The 24,732-nt window shown below is 35.3% G+C and overlaps 1 protein-coding gene across 1 annotated transcript in view; it reads right to left on the minus strand.

Moving 5' to 3' along the window:
* Positions 1-1,430: 1,430 nt before the first annotated feature.
* MALRD1 (MAM and LDL receptor class A domain containing 1) overlaps positions 1,431-24,732 on the minus strand; it is an 807,963-nt gene continuing 784,661 nt past the window's right edge. Inside the window, exons 40-41 of the mRNA XM_035022447.1 lie at positions 4,419-4,494; positions 1,431-1,632 (exon numbers count right to left, since the gene is read on the minus strand). Of these exons, the coding sequence (XP_034878338.1) occupies positions 1,534-1,632; positions 4,419-4,494 (175 nt within the window). The 3' untranslated portion in view covers positions 1,431-1,533. The remainder of the gene's footprint in view (positions 1,633-4,418; positions 4,495-24,732) is intronic.

A 24,732-nucleotide genomic window follows, 5' to 3' on the forward strand; every position in this document is an offset into this window, starting at 1 on the left:
TATGTACCACAATGCTAGGGGTCAAACTTCAACACAAGAATAAGTGATTCTCTCTTGTGTGAATGTTTCTAGATCAGAAATGTTGATGTCAATAGGAGAGCAGCAGTTAGGAGAAGATAATCAGAGAGAGTGCAACTAGAATGCAGTTAATGGGCTTCAAAACAATTAACAGGCATAAAATTTGAGATTAATCTATTGGAAGGCTAATGAACAACAATGTATTTTTTTCCAGTCTGTAGTCTCACAAAAGGCACTAATATGTTGGTAGTGAACCTTGTATTGTATACAACTGACCTTACATTGGTCTGAGGAATGTCCTAAATGATCATGGGATAGTAATTCCTGAACTTTTTATTCTTCTCTCCAAACCCTTAAGAACAGAGGCCAGCAGGTTGCTGATCACTAATTTTGTCTGTATCCAATAGACTGCAAGGAACATTCCCCTTATTATTATTTAGAGCAGATGAAGATAGTTGCTTGTTACATGGCTATGACACCTTCTTGATTCTAACTGTCCTCTAATTTTGTTCAAGTATCTTCCCTCAAGTACTTGTCAGAGAGCTTCACGGGTCTGTTCTTAGCCTAGTGGGTATAGTGAAGGGTGTCCGCCAGCCACGGTGGCCTCATCACCTTTGAAGAGGTTGGCTTGGCATGGGCTCCATGTCTCTCTTGGCCGATAAGAGTGCTGTTGCTGGGAGTGCATCCTGATAAGGGTTAGTGACACGAGAAAAAATGGCCTCTTTTCTGCCTCTGAACTTTATCGTGAATGCAACAGTGCTGCAGCTTATAAAGCTGTCCTCTAACCTGTCAGGGAGCTAGCCTGAGAACAAAATCTAGGAACTGAAACTTACAAATAACCAGAGTCCTTGCTGAAGGCATGGGGCTTTTGCAAAAACCAACCAAAAGAAGGGCTCTATCTCCCAATTTCCTGATTTTCAGGAAAATAATTGCCACATTATTTAAACAATTGGTGTAGGGATTTTTCAGTTTCTTGAAGTCCAAAGCTTTTTAACTCATGTATTTGAGTATTATTTTTATGTCTATATGAAGATGTGTGTTAAATAATTATTTGAATAAAGGCAAGTTTAGGCTGACAATTTCACATTTTTTCCAAGATGTATAAATAACTTTTAGTCATGATTATGTGTATTAGGATTGGTATGATTTGTCCATTCTGCTAATTTGTATACTCACTTATTCTTGTTTTTAAGCTCTATCTCATTTAAATAAGCATTTTAACACTTATTTATATTCAGGATATAAAACAATTTGATTTGTAATTTAAAAAAATAACCATGATAAAAATCAAAAGAAAACAAGAAATTCAAGTAGAACATTTTATTAAAATATTCAGATATACAAAGAATATAAGGTTCTGATTCAGATTCCATGAAAACATTTAATCAGTAAGAAAATTTATTTGTAATTGTAATAATTACACTAGTATTCTGAATCCCTTCTATTTTTACTATTGCATAAGATGAGTTTCTATCAGGTTTCAGAGTAGGATTTTCTCAAACTGCATATCCTAGATCATACTTGATTTGGATGGTACTTCAGATGATTAGATATGGTCTCCAGGCATCCTGATGTTGTGCCATACAATGGATTTGAGAAGGAGTATACAGAACTCTAAAGAAAAACACATTGAAGAGGTTAGGATTTTAGTCACTAAAGTAACAGACTTCTTTCCAGATCATGCAAAATACAATGAGTTTTTAATGGATTTCCACTGCAGTAGTAACTAGAGCATTCCTGACTCTCCCCCTAGTACCTACAGTCCACACTGCCTACACTGCTGACAGACCAAAGCTTGGTCTGTGTCCAAGGCCCTTGGGGCATAGGAGTCACTGCCTTAGCCTCACCTCTGGTGGGATGGGGCAGTGCAGTGGCAGAATCTGGACTACCTCTTTCTGAGGTGCTGATTTCTCTAAGTCTGCTGTATTGATCATAGTTAAACAAAACAAAACAAAATACAAAACAAATAAACCTGACTTTGAGTTGAGAGAGTTATATTTTACAGAGTATATTAGAAAACCTAAAATGTGGAAAGTTCTAATAGGACAAACACTGATTTCTTCAACAAAGAAAGTACAAGGAAAACATGAGAGAGAAAATGGAGCCTAGAGATTTTAAAAGAGTCTTAGGAGACATGTCTATCAATTTGGATAATATACCTTATATCCATCCTAATTTTAAAAATATAGCAACAGCAACAAATATAACCCCCCTATTTATTTATGAGACAGTTGGGGTAGGTTGAACACTGATTGAATATTTAATGGCATCAAGGAATTATTAAAGGTTTAGGTATGATACTGTGGTTATATTTTTTAAAAGTTTTTATCCCTTAATGTTACAACTTAAGTCTTCACAGATGAAATTTAATGATATCTGGGATTTGTTTAAAAATAACCTGGTTGACACCAAGAATGAACCCTAATGTAAACTATGGACTCTGGATGATGGGAAGATACAGGTTTGTCAGTGTAACTCATGTACCATTCTGGTGTAGGATGTTGATAATGGGAGAGACCATGTGTTTGTGTGTGGGGGGATATATGAGAACTGTCTGTGCCTTCTGCTCAATTTTGCTATGAACCTGAAACAGCTCTAAACAAAACAGTCTTAAAAAAACAAAAATAAACCAACACCACCATTCTGGTGTATAGTGGGAATGGGTGGTGTAGAGGTGAAACAAGAATGACCACGGGTTGATAATGATTAAAGTTGGGAGATGGATACATGGCAGTTCATTATACTATTCTTACAATTTCTATATCAGGATTTGAGAATTTTCTCTAAGAGGTTTTGGAAGAGTATTTTGGAGAAGTCTATTTCTCTGTTACAAAGTCAGGAAAGGTATATGTAGTATACCTATACGTATACAAAGTCATTGTTTTCTGAAACAATAGAAATCAAAGCAGCAACAAAGTTCAAGAACTGTGGCAGAATTTCTTCTCTAGCCATTCTTAATGGAAGGTAAAAAATGTGAAAGAGGAATTATTTTTTTTATTTGGATAGAAAAAAGGAAATTGCTTCCAAGTTTCTCTGGTCATCAATTGACTGCCGTATGCAAACATAATAGAGTTTTGAAAGCACCTTAAAAGGTGGGTCTTTGATATGAACCCCACCCGTGTGCCAGAGAGACCATTTCTCAGTAGAAAGTAAAAGATGCACAGTACCTTCCTAGCAGCTTTTTAATTATTACAAGTTTATAAGATATTAATATAAAAAATGCCAAATTTAAAACACTACATTTGATTTCCTTATATCATTTGTATCTTTCGGATACTAAATGTTAAACTGAAGATTTTTTTAAAAAGATTAAATTTTCTTTCCTTTCCTAAAATGAAAGTAGGTTTGTATTACACCTACCTACTTTGCCAAAAAGATACCTTCGGCTTCCTAAATATGCATTTATTTATGGACTATCCATTTGAAGGGGGGGGGTCTACATTGTAAGTTTTACTCTGTGTCTTGATTGACTTGACAGTGTTCTGGGAAATATTCCTTGTTTTCATTCCTACCAAAATAATACTAAAAGTATATATGACATCATTATTGAATAAAACACAAATTAAAAAGTCAAGTGTTAGCCTTCAGCCATATCAACCAAGGTTCCAAAACTACTAGAAATCATCTAATCTGGCACCTTGTTACTCATTTAAATAATGGTAACAACTGTTTGTGGCCTATTCTCTTTAAAAATAATAGAGGAGAAATGAACACTTTAGCTTTCTATATACTCACTTTGACAAGAATGAATCTGATAAAATATTTCTAAAATCAGATGTAAGGAGGTTTTCGTAGACAAGAAGTGATGTGTCATGGCTAATCCTATTTGATATCTAAGTGAATGCTCATATTATCTACTTAAGAAAGAGATGAGAAAGATTTTACTTCATTTTCTCTTTAGTCTACTTAGTGCACTGATAAAGAATAGCCCTAAAAGGTCCCAAGAAAGATGAATACACTTTAATTTCTCCTTTAGTATTCTAAATTATCAGGTAATAGCCCTTTACTGCTCACACCTAAATTTAAAGCACAGCACAGAATGCTGTCCTCCCTTTTGTCTTTGGGAGTAGAATACAAAGAACAGTCAATAAAGAGTTACTATGGGTAGCTGACTAATACTCTGGGTTAAACTGATATTTTCCAGATTTGTCAGCTCTTGTTGAGTATGAACAGTGACCACAAAGCCACTTAACAGTGAACTAACTTTACAAACAGATTGAATCTGCCCTGGAATGGAAAATTCTCATTGCACATCTAGAAGGACTAAAACTCCTTCCCATTCCCAATAAAATAACTCTGTTAAAATGTTCCTTGTAGCCATGATATGGACATGTCCAAACAACACTGTGTGTGTGTGTGTTTCTGCTTCTGAAACAGTACAGTTCACCATTACCACTTACCTCTGTTTTCTCTGGGTCACTCCAGTTCCCATAAACCGGATTAACAAATGCACATTTAACACTTCCTTTAGTTTTCCTTAAAGCACACAGGGCCATAAAAAAAGAGTAAGTATTGAAATGTAGCACAATACATTTCCAGGTTATTTTCTGGTAGACATCTTTGAGAGACACATTGTCTAGCCAGCATACTTATTTTTATGAATGTATTACCATAAGTAAAGTTATTATTATTTTTTTTTTTGCAGGGCACCAAGGCAACCACATTCTTGAAAGTAAATATAATTTGAACTCTGAATATTTAGATCCAAATAAATGCAGGCAAATAAAAAATGGCATAAATTGGTCTTAAAATTGATTTCTTAAAATATTACTCAGGTGATACAAAGGGTACAACATTATAAAGAACTGGCTATATGGAAAGGCTACCTTAGACTTCAAAAATGCCAAACCACCAAATCCTGAGGACTATTTTTCATGACAGTGTTTGTCATGAAGATCTGTAGCAATGAGTCATTCTTTAACATTTTAAATAGCAAATTTAAATGTGTTTTGAAGAGTTCTTAATGTTAGTGTTTCCTTTAAATGAATCATGAAGAGATGTGTCCTTGATAATCTCACATGTTGGTCTAGATCTGCTAATATACTCTGATTAACTGAACTCCTAAATGATCATTTTCTTTTTGTGCTTTACTTAATTAAGAGTCTGTGGACTTATTAGAAGACAACAAACCCTGGAATAGTTGGTCACAACTGTTGAGAATAAAAAATGCCCATCACAGGAGCAAAAAATATAACAAGATAACTAAATACACCTCATTAAAGATTTACAGAATGATCCCATATATGCACACACACATATATACACACACACAAGCATAATGGAGAATGGAAAGACCAATTTTAGGATGATTGCCAGTGTCTTGAGGGCAGCTAGGAGGAAAAAAATGTATAATGCATGAATATTTTTGCCTAATCGGGGTATAATGACAATACGTCTGTCAATAATATAGCCTTAAATCCTAAGGGAAAAGGCAGTAAAGAGGAAACTCTGACTGATTTGTTTTTTGAAAAGAAATCGTCCGTTAATGACCTCTTATTGTCATCTACCAAAACACATAGTGAGTCCAACAGCCTAATCTGGGTAATTGTGTTTGGCTGGCAGTATGTTCTTCCTGTGGATTCAGTCTTCAAAGCTTCCTAATCTCCACTATTTCTATACAATTGGCTTAAATATTCAATAGCTTAACCAGTTCACCGTCATTGAGTCTACATTTTGGGTATCAATGCATAGGGATATATATAGCAGCTATATTTGTGGGTTATTATTTGAAAAAAAAATCATAGATACACTCAAATGATGAGGCAACAAGTATCTGTTAATTCCTTAGCTACAGTGAGTACTTATGATTTGTACAGTTAGGTTGAATAAGTGATATTTGATTCTTTTCCTTTCCTTCCTCCAAGACTAGTCAGTGTAAAGTTGTCAGAGTGGTAAGCTCAGTAAATGATACAGTTAGGTGCACGCCAGGCAGGGTTGCTTTTAGTGTTGAGATGGGATAGGGAGTTGAAGGGAAACTTCAAAATGTGTCACAATGCCAAAACAAAGGCTGGCACAGGAGAGACTGAACATTGAGGTAGGGAGTAACAAAACAAAATGGAAGTTAGGAACTAGATAAAGATCAGATGAATGCAGACACAGCTCAGAAAAATTAATCTCAGCTGAAATCAGGCATGAAATCGGGAAGCAAGAGGAAATCTAAACTGTGGGACTAGATAGGATAGATGGTCCAAAGGCCAGGCAGGCAACCAGGAACTGAAGGGACAGGCTTGGCAGTCAATTGGATAGAAGTGAGGTACAAGCAATACAAAAGATCTTGATGTGAGACAATTATTTTTGGCTTTGGAGCTGGGACCCTGGATGACCTAGACCAAGAGGCAGGCAGAAGGCAGGTAAATTGATCAGTTTTCCAGCTCTGTTAAATTCAGCTATTGGAGCTAATTTTCTTCTGAGAGGATTTTTAAGTCTTAAATAATTTTCTATTAAAATGAAAAAAAAAAAAAAAAGACCTATAGGTGGTAGGCTTTGGGGATCAGGTGACCACAAAGAAGGAAGGGTGACACTTAAGGTAAGAATGTGAAGTTGTAGTAAAAGAGGAAAGCATCACAGTATTAGTAGAACGTGAGCAATGGTAAATTCGTCCTCCTTTAAATTATGTTCATTAGCAGTCACAAACTACTGTTATTTTTCCCATCAAAGGTATGTCCCCAAATATGAGAAACCTCTGAATTGTTAGGCTTAATTTTTAATGTAGTTCCTGTTTATACTGTAAAATATCACCCACCATCAATAGATACTTATATTAAGTAAATTTCTAGTGTCAACTCCATACATTTACTATTTCAAGTACTATGATATAATTTTCCATATGCATCAATTATATGTAAGTTTGGTACTCAGACATAAACAATTTTACTTAAAATGATGGATCCTTCTATGAGGAAAACAAAATATCTGTGAAGTTTTCTGCCAGTTCTAACACTGTAATGTATAATGATAAGCCTGTATTAGGCTAAAAAATGCTATGTTTAACTTACACTATTTGTCAATAGGCAGATGTCTCTAAGAGAGTTGAGGTTTCAAAGAATCTCACCACCTCCAGGAATCAGCAAGGAATTGACTTAGAAATATGGAGTAGAGAGAAAAAAGCAGCATGGATCACATGAGTTTTCCATCCATAACTTAATCATGCATTCACTTAAATTATTATTAAGCTCCTGCTATATCCAGTATGTACAGTAACTGTATAGGGTGGCATTTTGAATGGGCTGAAGAGAGAGATGTCAGTACAGAACTAGGATAATTCTGATGGGAATTTCTGATTTAAATTTAGTGAGCATATGTATAACTCTAAAGGAATTCACTTCATGGCTTATTAACAATTGTTTTAGTGTTGATTAAAAATGTGTTTGTAATACGTATCTGAAATTACTATAAATGGGCAGTGAAGAAAAACAAAGAATAAAACAAAAACTCATCTATGTTACATCCAGTAAACATGACTTTAAGGTAAATGTTTAGTATATGTATATTTTAACAGCTTTATTCAGTTATCACATACCATATAAATTTACTCATTTAAACATGATTCAATTTTTAGTAATATTAATTGTTTTTATAAATGGTGAATATGTATAACATAAAATTTGACATTTTAACCACTTTTCAGTGTATATTCCGTGGCTTTCAATATTTTCACAGTGTTATCCAATCATCACCTCTGTCTATTTACAAAATGTTTTCATCACCAGAAATAGAAACTCAGTAGCCATTAAACCATAGTTTCCCATTCTCCTCTTTCTCCAGCCCAGGGTAACCTCTGATTTACCTTCTGTCTCTATGAATTTGCCTATTCTAGGTACTTCACATAAGTAGAATTGTACAATTTTTATCTTTTTGTGTCTGGCTTATTCCACTTAGTATAATGTTTTCAAGGTTCACCCATATTGCAGCATGTATAAGAACTTCAGTAATTTTTATGACTGAATAATACTCCATTGTATGCATATGTTACATTTTGTTTACTCATTCATCTGATGATAGACACAAGTTGCTTTCACCTTTTGACTATTGTGACTGATGTTATGAATGTTGACATGTAAGTATCTGAGTTCCTATTCATTTATATATCTTTTCATGTGCTTATTTGCCATTTGTATATCTTTCCTGAAGAAATGTCTGTAAAAGTCTGCTGCTTTTAATTGGGTTGTTCTTTGTTGTTGAGTTGTAGGAGTTTTTTTTAATATATTCTGGATATTAAACTCTAATCAGATGTATGATTTCAAATATTTTTTTCTATTCTGTAGGTTGTCCTTTGATAATATCCTTTGTCCCTTTGATAATATCCTTTGATACATGAACATTTTTGATGAAGTCCAGTTTATCTTTTTGTTTTGTTTCTTGGGCTTTTGGTGTCATATCTAAGAATTCATTGTTATCTTTTCACATGTCTGTTGGTCATCTTCATGGCTTCTTTGGAAAAATATCTATTCATGTCCTTTGCCCATTTTTTAATTGGATTGTTTTTTTGATGCTGAGTTGTATAACTTCTTTATATATTTTTTATATTAACCCCTTGTCAGATTATATCATTTGCAAATATCTTTTCCCATTCAGTAAGTGCTTTTTTGTTTTGTTGATGGCTTTCTTCACTGTGCAAAAGCTTTTTATTTTGGTGTAGTGCCAGTAAGCTTAATTTTGTTTTTGTTTCCCTTGCCAGAGAAGACATATCTAGAAAAAAAATGTTTCTATGGCTGATGTCAAAGAAATTACTGCCTTTATTTTCTTCTAGGACTTACATGGTTTCAGGTCTCTATCACATGATCAGTGAAACGCATATTAAAACCATAATGAAATATTACTTCAAAATGGCTAAAATAAAAAACACAAGAATTAGCAAGTGTTGAGTGAGGATGTGGAGAAAAAGGAACCTTTGTGCACTGTTGATGGGAATGAAGATTGGTATAGCCGCTGTGGAAAAACAGTATGAATGTTCCTGAAAAAAAAAAAAACCTGAAAAAATAGAATTACTATATGATCCAATAATTGCACCACGGGGTATTTACCCAAAGAAAGTAAAAATACTAATTCAGGATGCCTGGATGGCTCAATTATTAAGTGTCTGCCTTCAGCTCGGGTCATGATCCCAGGGTCCTGGGAGCGAGCCCCGCATGGGGCTCCCTGCTCAGCGGGAAGCCTGCTTCTCCCTCTTCCACTCCCCCTGCTTGTGTTCCCTCTCTCACTGTATCTCTCTCTGTCAAATAAATAAATAAAAATTTTTAAAAAATAATAGAAAACAAAAACACTAATTCATAAAGATACATCCCCTCCTATGTTTTTTTTATTTTGTCTAATTGCTCTGGTTAAATTTTCTTATTGATAAACACATTTATCTCTAGCTTCTTGGGGCTAAAACCTTTACTAATATAAAACTAAATTGTGGGGTGCATCCAACTCTTGGTTTTGGCTCAGGTCATGATCTTAGGGTCCTGGGATCAAGCCCTGAGTCAGGCTCCGTGCTCAGTGTGGAGTCTGCTTGGGGTTCTCTCTCCCTCTGCCTCTCCCTGCTATGTGTGCTTGCTCTCTCTCTCTCTCTGTCTCTAAAATAAATAAAATCTTTTAAAACAAACAAAAATTCCAAAAACCCCCCCAAAACCCTGAATTGTAATGATAGTGTATAAGGAAAATTTATATGTCAGTGTTAGGATAGTTTTAGGGTAGAGTCTGATTGTCACTTAATGTGACCATCTTTAGACTAGATAAGTGAATAAACCTTTATTTAGGTTGAAAGAAAAGGTGACAGTGAGCATAAGTATCACTCTGTTGAAGAATGGCTATCAGGAAGATTACAGGAAAGAATGATAGTGCCTGAGTTGTTTCTATTGAGAAGTCTATACTCCAAAATGAACATCTGTTTACATACATCATAAGTTTATTAATTAGTAATTGTAATCCACTTTTATAATTAGTTTTATTGGGAGTGTCCTATTTTTATTTACCAAATTAACTGCTGTTTTTGGTTATCAGTGGGTTGTTTAATTTCTTTTTGTTAACAACAGACATGTTTTTCTCTAAGTTGATAGTATGTCATTTTGTGTGTCTGAGAAACTGGTCAGGCTTCTTAGTCTAATCCACCAAATGCCTTCATCCCCACTACTATCTCAGGGGAACAAGCTGTCACAATTTTTTCTCATATTTAAAAATAGGCTTAGAAAATGCTCAGAGCAAAATGAGCTCAAAATTTTAGTACAAATTATAAAATAAGAGGAAAAACCATTTGAGACGGCAATGTGTGATGATTCTAGGTGGACTGTATTGTAAAACTCTACCCTAAAAGCCTGTATGCTAAAAAGTATGGAGAACTGTACCCTGTGAAATTGAGGTAATCATAATGTAGCTATCAAGGTGATTTGAAGGAATAACATGATAATTTACTTACCAAAAAATATTGCTGTTCATGTGTGTTTGTGTTTGTAGGAATCTGTTCTCATGCTTCCACTAATGAAATGATTTGTATATATTGCTTCTAAATGTTGAAGAATATTCTAAAATACTAGAAATGATTGTTCTAAGTACATGAAGGAAAATGATGCTCTACAAAGTGATGACTCATTTCTTAAGATGGCAGAATGATAGAATGTTGATGTTATTTATCATGTTTTATAATTTAAATGTATCCAATAATTTTAGAACAAACACTGTGTACTAAAACATTGTGTTAGGTCTTGGACTTACAAAGTTGATCAGTTCCTACCTCTAGAACTTCTTTTGGAGGGTGGCAGCTAATGGACTTCTGTCTCTTTGAATGAAATTATATGTTTATATAATGTCTACCACAAGTAGATGCCTGGTAATAGTTGAATGCTATTCTCTTTACCTTCTTTTCTTATTCTTTCTTCCTTTTGTCAACTCTATCTTTCTTTTAAAACTTTCTGCTACTTTCTCCAGACCTCAAAGCCTGGGTTCAATGAAGGGACATTGGGATAAAGAAAAATAATAAGTATCAAAATAGTAATAATAATCACTGTAGTACTTTTTTTATTTTTTAATATCAACTTACTAATTTAGAGCTAGCAAGGACCTTTGCAATCATCTTGTTCATGCCTATTTTACAGATAGGGCAACTGAGACTCTTCCCCTACTAGACCACAAGTCTTCTGGAGGATAAAGACCATGTCTGGTTACTCTTCTCTCTATCACAGTACCTAATGCAGTAGGAATCAACTGAATATTTATGGAAAGAATAACTTAATGTTATTCTGCCAAAGAATTTATGATGGAACAAAATCCACTAACCTGCTTTCTGTTCTGTTCCCTCATGCCCACTCCCACTAATATACTTCATCAATTCCCACAGAGAAAAGATAATCATTTTTACTGTTTATATCACAGAGCCACATTGGTATTTAGGTTTCTGTTCCACTTAGCCCAAGACTTTAAGTGGGCCAGGAGCCTACTTTTGCCCTCTCTTTCCATTCTTTTTTCAGTGGATTAAGTGCCCAGATGAGTAGGTTGGGGGCTTCCCTAAAGATGAGAGGAAAAGAATAGGTGTGGCCCTTCTATCTCTTTATATTACTTAGAAACTGAAAAAGTCATATGATTGGAGAAAATTAGTACAAATAACTCATTTTACAATATTTGAAAAGTAAAGGTCTGAGTTCCTCATATCTCATGTATCTCTCAAAAATGAGAGGTATGAAACATCCATGTATAAGGATCTTGAAATAAATTTTCAGGCTATGAAGTATTTGATTTGTTACTGTTGGGGAAAAATGTTTCCTAACCATAAAAGTTATACATGACATTTTTTTTTTAAAGGATACATCTAAATTATGAAATACAGTCATTTCAGTGGTGGAGATATAATTCATTTATTCTGGGAGTCATGCCCATTACATTAAATTTTGCTTACCCTGATTAATGGTGAATCTGGGGTGTCCCAGAGAAGTATATCTCAATTCCACTCTCCCTGTTTCCACCTCTGTCATTTAAAACTCTTCGATTTGGATTTTCCAAATGTTTCTAGTCTTAAGACTTTGTTAGTATGCCTCAGCCTTTCTGAGTGTGCTAATCTTTCAGATGAAAGGAAAATATAAAATTTAATAAAAATAAAGTATTGCTGGGTTTCCACTTTATTCATCTATTTTTAATGTTCATTAAACATATTTCTGTCAAGAAATCTTTTTTTTTTTTTTTTTTTAAGATTGTATTTGTTTGAGAGAGAGAGATAGCATGAGCAGGGGGAGTGGCAGGCAGAGAGAGAAGCAGGCTCCCCACTGAGCAAGGAGCCCAATATGGGAATCAATCCCAGGACCCCGAGATCAGGACCTGAGCCAATGGTAGACGCTTAACTGGCTGAGCCATCCAGGTGCCCCAAGAAGAGATCTTTTTAAAGAAATAATTGTGTCCTAACCAAGGTATTACTAGTTTTTTCTCTGTCCCATGATAAAGATTAAAGAATGATGATTTTTCTTTTTTGCTTCCTGATTTTAGATTGATGCACTGTTTCCTTTTTTTTTAAAGTTCTTTTAATTTATTCATTTTTGAGAGAGAGGGAGAGAGCAAGTGAGCATGACCAGGGGGAGGGACAGAGGGAGAAGCAGACTCCCCGCTGAGCAGAGAGCCTGATGGGGGACTCAATTCCAGGACCCTGAGATCATAACCCTAGCCGAAGGCAGACGCTTGACTGACTGAGCCCCCGGGCGCCCGATGCACCATGTTTTCCTATGCAACCGTCAGTGCCATATGATTCACATGTATCATCTTTTTTTCTTTTCTCTAAGCCTTAAACAAGTTTTATTTTACACCTGGTCTCTTTTCATTTCCAGTCCAAATTTTAGCTTGTTTGAATAAACCCTTTTTAAGGAGAATTATTACAAATTATAAAATTTAGACCTTATTCTGTTCTTTTTGTAATAAGACCTCACTTTGTTCTTTCTGTATCTTTTAGCTTGCAAAGAGAAGTACAATAAAATAAATAAGGAGATAGGAAGTTGGCAAAAGGAATTCTGAGAACTGGAAAATAGAACCAGATGCAGTGAGATGGGACAGTACATGAAATGAGAGACTATATATTTACTAAATGAAGGATACAGCTTTGACTTTAAGATTCTTAAATTTAAATTTAAGCAGGACAATCAGTTACATAGGTAGTACTTTCAAAAAGAAACAAAGCAGGTGCTTAGTAGTACATCTCCAACTCAGGAGAGAAGACATATATATGTGTGCATCCTCTTCGTGTAATCTAGGCTAAAAGAGCAACAAGTCCCCACAACATTATTTTAGGAGAGGACACAGTGGGTTTCACTAGGTTGTTTCAATTAATATTTTTCAAAATATCAGACTGAATGACAAAGTATGCTTCAGTAAAAACTGTCTAGGAGAAGGTGGTAGCAAGGAGGGGGATGAATTTCATGGAACCCTTGAAGCACGACTGTGCCTCAGAGACTTTGATTTGGGAGCATTTTCATGTTTGTGTTTATTATAAAAGAGTCAACATCAAGATTACAATTTGTAGTAGGTAATTACAGAGCGGACATTAAATCTGGTGTAAGAATCTATAGGTAGAATAAAATCACATAACATCATGAGGCATTATAAGAATAAATTGAGTCTGTTAAATCAACTTTTCTCATTGAATGTATGCTCCTGTAAAATACTATATAATCTGACTACTGCTAAAGAAGAAAAGGGAAAAAATCATGATGACATATTCATGGTCTCTATTTCTAGCAAGATACTGACTTTTTTTTTTTTTTTAGAAGTAAATCTGGGAGGAAAAAAAAGGAAGAAAGAAAAGAAGCCAATTTTAAAAAGCAGGGATAAATTAGGGGGGAATGCCCATGACCTCCAGTTTTCATTTCCAAGTCCTTAAGGAACAAGCTGAACCAAATGTTTGGGTGAAAAAGTTCATAAAGGATTGGTTTTTCAAACATAACCAGAAATGCCACAAAAAGGAGAGGAAAGGATTAATCATCTGGGGTCACAAAACCAAACAACTGGGACACTGGATTTAGCTAAACTCATTCACATGACACAGCAGCTGTCATATTTTTCTCCTACTCTCTTCAGGCAGGAAATAAATGAGAGACTATATATTTACTATATATTTATATCACCGACTACAAAACCTGTCACTGTTTAATGCGATCTTGCTGTGGCAGAGTGCCTAAATAGGAACATGCCCAGGAATATGGATGCAATTAGTGTGAATAAAGCTGACCCAAGTTCCTGTAGCTTAACCTAAGGGAGACCCCATGCTGCCAATGTGAGCATAGTCTCTACTCGGCTTCTCCTCATCTGAGTGCAGTGTTAGCACATTCACAACTGCCTAACAGGAACCAGATGCAGAGCTGGAGTCCCTCTGGAAATATATTTGATAGCACCCTTTGAAAATCTTTCTTGACCTAGTAAAATTACTAGGAGTCAATCTTGAGGAAAACAAAGATTTATATAGAAAGAGGCTCATCAGAAATTATTGGTAATAATGAAAAATTAGATACAACTTAAATGTCTAATAATAGGATAATGGTTAAATGATGATACATGTACTTGAGAGAGCATTAACTAGCCCTTTCAAGTAATGCTAGAAAGAATATTTAGTGGTTTAAGGGCAGTGTTTCTCAAAGTATGATCTGTGGACTGCTGGAGGTCCTAAGACCTCTTCAGGGGTGTACAATTTAAAACTCTTCTCATAATAATAATAATAATAATAAAACCCATTGGTAAAAGATTCATTCAAATGCAAGCTAGATCAATGAATTTTTATTTTAACAGACTTTTTCACTGTATTGATATTTGCACTGATGGTTAAAACTGTCAGTGCCTTAGCAGGAAACAAGACAATGGTACCCAGCTGTATGTTACATTTGTCACCACCATGTATTTGCAGTAAATATTTTGAAAAGTCAGTTTCATTTCAAAATGACCTTGCTGAAGCGACAAAATTGATTATATTAAATCTCAACTGTTCATGCAAGGTTTTTATAATCTGAGAACTATGCATAAAGCACGTTTATGCCTTATTGAAGTGCATATTGTCTTGTGGAAAGGCACTGCAAGACTGAGTTGCATGCTAAACTAACCACTTTTTTCATGGAACAACATTTTTATTTGAATGAATGACAGCCCGTGGTTATTCAGACTAGGGCATTTGGCAGACATTTTACTAAAAATGAATAAGAAAGGGTGATGATACCAGAGAAAACACCTGACAGTATCTCTTGCTAATGATAAAATTTTAACTTTCAAACTAAAGTTAGAATTCTGAAAAACATATTTTCCATCATGAGCACAACAGCTTCCCAATATTTTAAAGACTTGTCTGATGAAATTTTTTTATGTTGCGTGAAGAAATGTTTCAACATTTGAGAAGCTACATAACTCAGCAATTTTCTGAATGAAAAAATGCAGGACACTACAGAATCACACATGGGTAAATGATCCATTCATAGTGCCAGATAGACCAATGAATTTTTAATGTAGCAGTGCAAAGACTTCATTGATAGGGTTTCAGATTCCACATTACAACTACACTTTACCACAAATCTCAAGTTTTGGTATAGTAAAAAACATCCATGATTACCTGAAAAGCTATGAAAATATACCTCCCTTTTCAAAATATTTATCTATGTAAGGTTGAATTTTCTTCATATACTTCAATCAAAACAATATATTACAGTGCTTTTAAAGCAAAAGTAGATACAAAAATCCAGTGCCGGCTCTCACTAAAATTTTCTTTTAGTTTGAGTACCTCTGTTCTACTGAGCATTCTGGTTTCAAATAGGAGTAAATACTCACTTACCTAGCAGGAAACAAGACATACTTTTCTTCAATAAGTTTTTGCTATCTCTTCTAAAGGTATTATATTATTCCTATATTCTTTTCCTTTCCCCTATAAATGTGATGCCATATAAAGTCCTACAATTAATAAAGGTCATTTTTCATAAAATGGTATGTATATTATATGTGTATAATATATATAATTATGTCTTTATAATATGTATTTTTTCTTAACATGTAATGGATTATTTTAAGATGAATGAATATAATTTAAAATATTTCTCAATTTTAATTTTTAATATGATAAACTTTGAAAGCTATGAACCACATAAAAAAGTTCTTTGGGGTTCTCAATAATGTTTAATGATATAAAGGTATCTTGAGAGTAAAAACTTTGAGAGTGATCAGCATAGGGAAAAAAAATTGGTAGACAACTCAAATTTCAAGATGGAAGCATGTGTACATGTGATTATGTGTGTGTGCACATTGATAAAAGTTTAGAAGATACATCAAAATGGTATTAATATGTATCTCTTGATGGTGACATTAAGATAATTTTAAATTCTTTTCTGGCACTTTGTTGCATTTCCTGATTTATCCTCATTAAGTTGTTGTGTATTAAAATCTTGGGGGAGGTGAGATGGTTTTACAGTTTGGAAACTATCAGGAGGCATTACCCTTGCCTGAGCTCCACACCATCCTGCCCCAACCCCTGGTAAGTCATTTGCCTAAAAGATAAGATCTGACAGCCTCACCAGTTTTTCCTGATTGCCTTCTTTTAGCATTTCTTCTCCAAGGTGACTGGTCCGCCTTGCTGCACTACTTAACAGTTGTCGGATAGGCTATGCTTTTTCATAAATTCTGCTTTTGCTCTTAAGTTCACTCTTCATTGGCCAGAACTTTGCTAGCTCTGGAGCCAGATACACTTCTCTTCTTTGTATTCCACTATGCATGGTGCATTTTACTATCAGGACATACAGTGCTTTTTTAATTGGAATGAAATATTTTTCCATGTAAATTGCTCTATATGAAAACTCTAATTTCCTTATTGAATTCTTTTAGACACATAATCTGTTTGATTGAAACTGATTGCAGTGTTGAAGTTAATTATCAGTCTTCATGATTTCCCTTAGCAATCACCTAGCAACTTGCTGCTTTTTAAATCTTTTTAGACAGTTTAAAATTTACAACACTATATGAAAATCTGTATAGAAAGAATGGACTTATTTTATTATGACTCATGACTTTCCACAAATTTTTAAAAATATACTCTATTTTGGGTTTACACATATATATAGATATAGATATAGATATAGATATATAGTTAAAGCTCTCTTGGATCTATCAATAAATTTAACTTATAATACTTTAAAAGTTGAAAAAAACAAAATTGGATTTTCCTATCTTAAAACAACCTCTCTTAAAAAAAATACTTAGAAATTATAAGCTCCCGAGCCCACAAATTAGAATTCTATCTAGATTTCTTACATTTCTACATTCTATGTAGATTTCCCTGTTAATTCCTAGTAAATTTACCATCATTTTTTCTTACATTACCTATGTTTTAGTCACCCTAACCATGCCATTCTCTGTCACAGCTTGTGCCTTTACATAAGTTGTTCTGTCTTTGTGATGTTCTTCCTCCTTTTCATCTAGTGGATTTCAGTACATGCATTCAGACTTGACTGATGCAACATCCTCAAAATCCTTCTTCAACCTCTCCACCATATTATTCTCACTTCTGAAGCAAATTCAGCCTCTTCTTTACCTGTGTTTCTCCATTGCTGTGCAGGAAGTAACTGTATGTGCTTAATATAAGCTTGTTGAAGAACTGGTATTATTTGCTTTTCTATATGTCTTCTTCACCAGAGTATAAATTATTATTTATTTTTATATTCTCATCCTTAGTACAGTGCCTACCACAAAATAGGTGCTTAATAAATGTTTGCCAACAAATACATGAAATGGATTGCTAAGAGTTTATGATTTATGTTTTTTTTTATAAAGATGAATATAAGCTGGTCTTTTACATTCTGTTGTCATTCTGTCCTTTGATTCATTAATGAGGTAGAAATTTTAACACAGTAAACAGATTGTTGAACTTGTAGGAATATCCCTAAGGATGCTTTAAGGAGAAATTGTGTGAAATATGATTCAAAAGCAGAAAAGAATCTCTCAGGAGGATAGCAAAGCAGTTACTGAAGAAAAATTATGAAACTGATCCCATCCCATCCCCCCTGTCAAATTTCCCACCCTTTAGCAACTCCTAATGAAGGAAAACACTTAGCATCCTGATTCTCCAAAGGTGCTGAATGTGTTTGCTGCATACCATGGGAGAGCAATATGATTTACTAATACCCTCCCCCACCGCTTATCTGTACTGACTTCCTGTCCTTCCTCATTTAAACAGGTTACTTCTTTCAAGGAGCAACTCAGATTTCTTGGATGTGAGGAAACAAATGTAACATGATGTCTTCTAGCTATGTAAGATTTGTAATAAACAGAAGATGCTGAGAAGGTCTTTAAATCCTGGGCGCCTTCAGCTCAGGTCATGATCCCAGGGTCGTGGGATCGGGTCCCACATCGCGCTCCCTGCAGGGAGCCTGCTTCTCCCTCTGCCTCTGCCTCTCTCTCTCTCATGCATAAATAAATAAAATCTTAAAAAAGAAAAAAAAAAAGGTCCTTGAATCCTGACCTGGGGACTATTTCGGCTAAATAGTCACCTGTATTAATAAGATAAAATATCTATCTTCAGATCAAATAATTAGAACATGGGGCTGTTATACAGTAAAGTGCTCTTTATAAGTTTTATACAGATTTTATTTCTTAGACTATTTGGAGTCTATGTCCAGTGACCATAGATTTGAAACAACTTGGGATAGTAACTGCAACATATACACTAATGCCAATGAAGCTTGCATCATTCAAGACTTGTATTGCTCATACATTGCATATAAATTGGTTTTGTTTAGTCAGTATCTTAAATGATCAGAGAATTAAAGAATGACTTGATATTTAGTAAAAATTGCAAATCACTTAGAAATGCACGTGAAATTTCTTATTTTGTTCCTTTGAGAAATATATTACTTTCTTGAAAAGATTTCATCTATACACTCACTTAAAATTACTTCTCTAAGAAAATAGAATGAGAGGAATAATATAGGTAAAATTGTTAATCAGATTCTCAACAGTTGATTCATTAGAGTGTTTGATTCCAGGCAATGTTTTCAGAAAGTTCAGGGCAGTATCTGTCATAAAGACGGACATCTAAATTAAATGGTCTAGTATGAGGACAGTATTGGATGTTCAATTTCTTCCATAGATTTTGAATACATATACTTGTAGGTTTGGGGAATCCTCTAAAGTTCGACATTAATATTCTAGGATTTAAGCTTCTGATTATGGATCCCATTCATGAGTCTGCAAAGGGTCATCATACATGTAGGCATCATTTGGTATTCCTTTATTTGCTTTCAGCCTCCACAGAATGAATGAAAATCGGTCAAGTGGATGGAGTTTCTTCAGGAATACCCAACAATAATATCCCAACATTTAGAGTCCTCTGTGAGGATTCTAGTATAAATAAATTCTGGAGCATTAAGGCAAGTAAAATATTGCTTTGGAATATAAAATGTTCATTTGGGTTCCAACATCGTATTGTAGATAGTTTGAAAATTCAATTTAATAGAATATTTATGAGATGAATTCCTACTTGCTATTTGTTGACTTTGGGAATATAAATATGAATAGAACAAAGATCCTGCCATCAAGAGGCTTCAGAGTCTGTTATGGGAGACATCAAACCAAAAGTCAGTGTGATGAGTGAAAAACAAGGCTGAGAACAAAGTGCTTTGGAAGCTCAGGAGTGGTTATTTCTGCCCAACGTGACCTGGGAAGATTCACAGAGGACACCACTTTTATGGTTAGCCTTTGAAAGTCTTCTTTTATTATATTTTATTTCTATGGTAAAGGAAGAAGTAAACCCAGCATTTCTGGAAATTTCCCCTATATTCATTTGACCAATAAGTTCTTGGCCATTATAGTTTGGAAAGATGGCAGTTGGTATCACTCATTCTGTTTCATCTGCCCTACATGCTATGTAATGCACAGTATGTTAGGCAAGGTGCAAGACAGACAAACAGTGCTGTGCCTGCTTCCCAGAGATTCATCAACAAATGGAATTATGAGTGAGTTCCAGATATTGTTGTTTTTAATCATCAGTCTGTTGTTTGGTCAAGACTACCATACAGATAGATTTGCCAGGTGTCTAGTCTAATACTGAATTGTAATTTAGGAACTTTTACAAAAAAGGTAAGCAATTAACTATCACAGGGAATTGTCATGCAAATATAAAGGTAGATCACTACCGGTCAGACTGAAGACACCCTAATATCTGAAGGTATAATGCAGTTACATGACAACCAGAGAACACTCAGGGCCTAAAGAACCAAGTTCAATATTCTGTTTGAATCATGCAGTTTTGGAACTGGGAGAAAACTTTAAAATAATGCAGAAGGTGTAACATGGGTTATAAGAAGGAGTAATTTAGGAACATAAACATTTTAACTTTGTAGTTATATTTTATATTATTAAAGGTAGAACAAAAATATATGAATGGCACATCAAAACCATGCTTTCATGAATACTGTTTCTTAGGAGAAGGCTAAGAAAAAAAGAAATCTATTTAAAGATAAATACATAAATAAAAGTAATAGTAAAAATACATAGGCCCTAAATTGTGGGGAGAGCCTATAAATGATAGAAGTTTGGGAAAGACTGAGTTCAACTTCCTCATTTTATACATAAGAAAATATAGAATATCAAAACAGTTTTCTTTCTATTGTCCAAACCCATCTTTCTTCCTGGGTTTTTGGATCTCTGTTAGTGGCATTATCAACTGTGCAACTGCCTAAGTACAATACCCTCAAATCAACTTTGACAATTTTTTTTCTCATCTATATTAAGGCATTCAACCACTATCCAGATTCAAGAATTTATAATCTCTCTTCTAAACCTCTTGAGTAGGCTTATGTCCTAAAAGATTAGATCTTTTCTAATCTGTTTTCATGCTCTGCCTTTGTGTGTGTGTGTGGGGGGGGGTGTTTTTTTGTTTTGTTTTTTAAACACAGACATGATCTGGTCATTCTTCTGCTTAAAACACTTTCCTGGCTTTTATCATTAAGGCCCTAGCAGGAAATAGCTGACATACTCAAATTGGAAAATGGAATGTTTGATAACGTGAAAGTTTGCAAAGGTATGGCCAGAACATAGAGGAACAGTAAGAGATGGTGCAGTAGACTGGGCCAGTCATCAGGCCTGTTATCACCCTAGGCTGGAAGGGGGAAGAAGAGGGATATAGGAGAAGGTAGCAGTAGTATGCAGAGGGGCTTTTAACAGTCCTGTCACTTCCAGCAGCCAGCTGGAACTTCACTGCAGGAGGTAGCTAGGGTTATGAATACCCAGCCCTTCTCTTTTTCCACCCTCAAGGTACCCCACTTTGGCCAAACATAACATAAATTCAGATGACAAGGGATCCCATTAATGCAACTGATAAAGGCCAAGTCTCCAGATCAACCTTCTCCTCTTCTCCATCCTGTTTAGTGGGAAAGAGTGGAGGGTGGACCTGAGGGGACAGACAGGAAATAGCCAGCACTCAGCTCTATTTTTTTCTTAAGTGAATTGAAATCTCCTGAGTAGGCATTCAAAATCCTAATCACCTCCCTACAATGTACTTTACAAAGTGTAATGTATTGTGTACCCTCCCATATTTTATAGCTGTGTTAGCCATTTTTGAAACTATGAGTGTCCACATTTTATTTTTTTGAACCCCCTTTCCTCGTCTTTGTCTGGTTTCTTTGTCCTTTAAGTCCCCATACAAATGCTACCTCCCTTTTGTAGCCCTCTTCATCCATCCATGTGAATTGCTAGCTCCCTAGAATGCCTCCATGTGATGTTTCAAGACTTGCTTTGTGGGGCGCCTGGGTGGCTCAGTTGGTTGAGCGACTGCCTTCGGCTCAGGTCATGATCCTGGAGTCCCGGGATCGAGTCCCACATCGGGCTCCCTGCTCGGCAGGGAACCTGCTTCTCCCTCTGACCCTCCTCCCTCTCATGCTCTCTGTCTCTCATTCTCTCTCTCTCAAATAAATAAATAAAAAATCTTTAAAAAAAAAAAAAAAAAGACTTGCTTTGTGTATGACTCACCCCACTCAGATGAGAGATCTGGCTTCATGCAATCCCTGGCCACAGGGTAGGGAGTGGGACTTTTAGGAGAGGAGCAGAAACATAACTGTCTTGAGACAAATGTTCTTTTTCCTCTAAATACTCTATGGGCCTTTTCTGCCATTTCGGGACAAGAACACAAAGATTAGGATTGGGGGAAAGTATCAGGGAACGGGTGGCGTAGGCTTCTCTTTAAAATAGAGAAGAGAGAGGAGGAGGAGGAATCACATGTGGTCCAATACCATTTCTAAGGGCAGGATTTTGAAACCCTGTTCTCAATTTCCCTTTTCTAGCTCAAAGCAGACATTTAGCAAGATTGACAGAGCATGTCTCCGATATACAAAGGGACTGAGACTGGGGAGTGAGGTTACTAGATTTTAACAGCTGTATTTCTTGTGGGCAAATGCACACAAATGGAGAGAGCAAAAGTTTGCCAGCATTATGAGACAACCTTGGTTCTCGTTGCTAGTGGTTGTTGTCTAAGTAAAGTACTCATTTCTGGAATTAGGGCAGGCTCACTAGTAACGCTGTAGCTGCAAAAGCAGCTGAGTGCCTTGAGACACAAAGTGAGTGAGGTTTTGGTTTTTGCTAAGGATAAATATTCATTGCTGGGCCCAAGTTAGGCCTATCCAGGGATCTTGAAGTAGAAAAAGTAGCTACACTTCTGCCTCCAAAGCTCCACATTATTACATAAGGTGTTTGCAGTGGCAAAGGGTCTGGTAGAGAGAATATAGTATTAGAGGGATAGTTAACTTTATTTGGGGGCCAGGGCCACCCATTCAAGCATCTCAAAAAAGAAGAACACCTGTAACTCCCATGGGGTTATAGGCAGCTGGTTCAGCTGTGGAGATCCTAATCACCTTCTTTCTTATCAGAAATATAAACACCAGTCATTCTCTTGATTATACTTTCCTTCCACTTTACCCCCAGAATATTTTGGTTTACATTTTTACTATTACACTCATCATAGTTAAACATATGTTATGAGTCAGAAAGCAGGGTATCAACTTATGTATTTTCGAGCTCTCTCAAGACTAGCACATAGGAAATCTTAAATGTTTGTGGAGTTGAATCATGAAGCATTCCCAAGATCACATTCAGGTCTTAAAATTTCCTACTCCACAATCTTTCCACTGTTGCACACACTTACAATCCTATGAAATTATTTAGAAATTTCCAGATGCAAACTTAAAAAAAATCCTCACAGGGACGTTATCTTATTTCTTAGCATAACTAAATGAAATATGATTATTTTAAACTTTTATTAAATTAACACAATCCTTCAGGAGTAACTGCCGCAGTGCAGCATAATAAATAGCCTTTTATTGCCTAGTTTTCCCCAGGCAAAGAAGATACAATCTAAAATAGAAAAGCAGTGGGTATTATATGGCTTCAGGTAAGGTAAGAATAAATAGTCCACTATTTATTTGTATCCTTTATTCTTCATTTCTAGGTATATGTTTGATGATCACATCTACTTTTGATTACTGAAACAACTCTAGAAGACTGCCATATTTGTTAACTTCCTCTAAAGTGTCAATCTGGTGGATTTGCGGCCGTGGAGAGAAGGGGTACTAGATACTTTTCAGAGACTTTTCATGATGACCTCCATTCCCACACTATAGTGCCTTGCTTGTATAGAGTCTCTGCAGCAATGTTTGCATATTGATCCTATGCCAAATCTCTCCCATAGGTGATTTGACCAGAAATGGGATCTTGACCCCCAAGTAGCCTAATCAGTAGGTTTTCTTTTGGAATAAGTAATGGGGACAAAAAGACAAAGATCTAATTTCTCCACATGCCTAAATGGGTAACTACCATTTTGTAGCACCATTTTGTTATAAAGATGGGAGTAGAGGAAATACATGTTCAGAGAATCACCAAACAGAGAAGCAAAAAGCAGCAGAGATGAGAGGCAGATGAAGAATACCACTGGGTCCAGCCCTTCCCAACCTCATTCATTGTTATCTTTGAGCTCTGGGAAATGTACATTTTTACACTAAATTCTTTGTTTTGATTAAGCTAGCTTGAGATGCTTTCTTCCCCTCCAGTCAAAGAATCCTCACTAATATATATGGTAGCAAGTAGCTAACAGAAGGGTCACAGAATGTATAATAAAATCTAGGAAACAGATCTCTAAAAACAACTTTAAGAAGCTTATTGCTGTGCTTAGCATTGTCTGAGCATGCAGTGCTCCATCCTGTGGTTTTTAAAAAAAATAATAAAAGTTCCTCTTAAGTCACTGAAGGGCTTCTTATGCTACAGATCCTTTTTACAAAATCTAATGAAAGATCTTAAGATTTATTTACAGAGAGTAACAAATTTCCTCCTTGCGTTAATTCCTGTATATTTCAATTTTGATATTATTTTCAGGGTGAATCAAAAGACTTAAAAATCTGATGTGCAACATTATTATTTAAATGTAACCTGTAGACATAAGCAATGTTTTTGGTGATGCTCTGAAGCAGTAATGGTCAATAAAGTATAGCTAGTCTTCAGTAGTCATGTAGTGGATACCGATTATGCATTCAGAGCTAGATACCGGGGACATGAGAAAAGGACTGGTTAATATGGAAATAGTTAAGTAATAATACTACATAATAGTGTTGTAACTGTCTTCCTGAGGACAGCATTCTGACAGCTCAGTGACTAAACCTGAAGGGAAGCCAGGATGTTTTTGCTTGGTATCAAAAATATGTGGGTTTGGATAGCTCTGTCAGGCAGCGGGTGTGGGAAACCATGTGTTTTGGGGGAATG

This window comes from Mirounga leonina, unplaced genomic scaffold (genome assembly GCF_011800145.1).
Source record: "Mirounga leonina isolate KUSES-001 unplaced genomic scaffold, KU_Mleo_1.0 Mir_175, whole genome shotgun sequence".
Lineage (NCBI taxonomy): Eukaryota > Metazoa > Chordata > Mammalia > Carnivora > Phocidae > Mirounga > Mirounga leonina.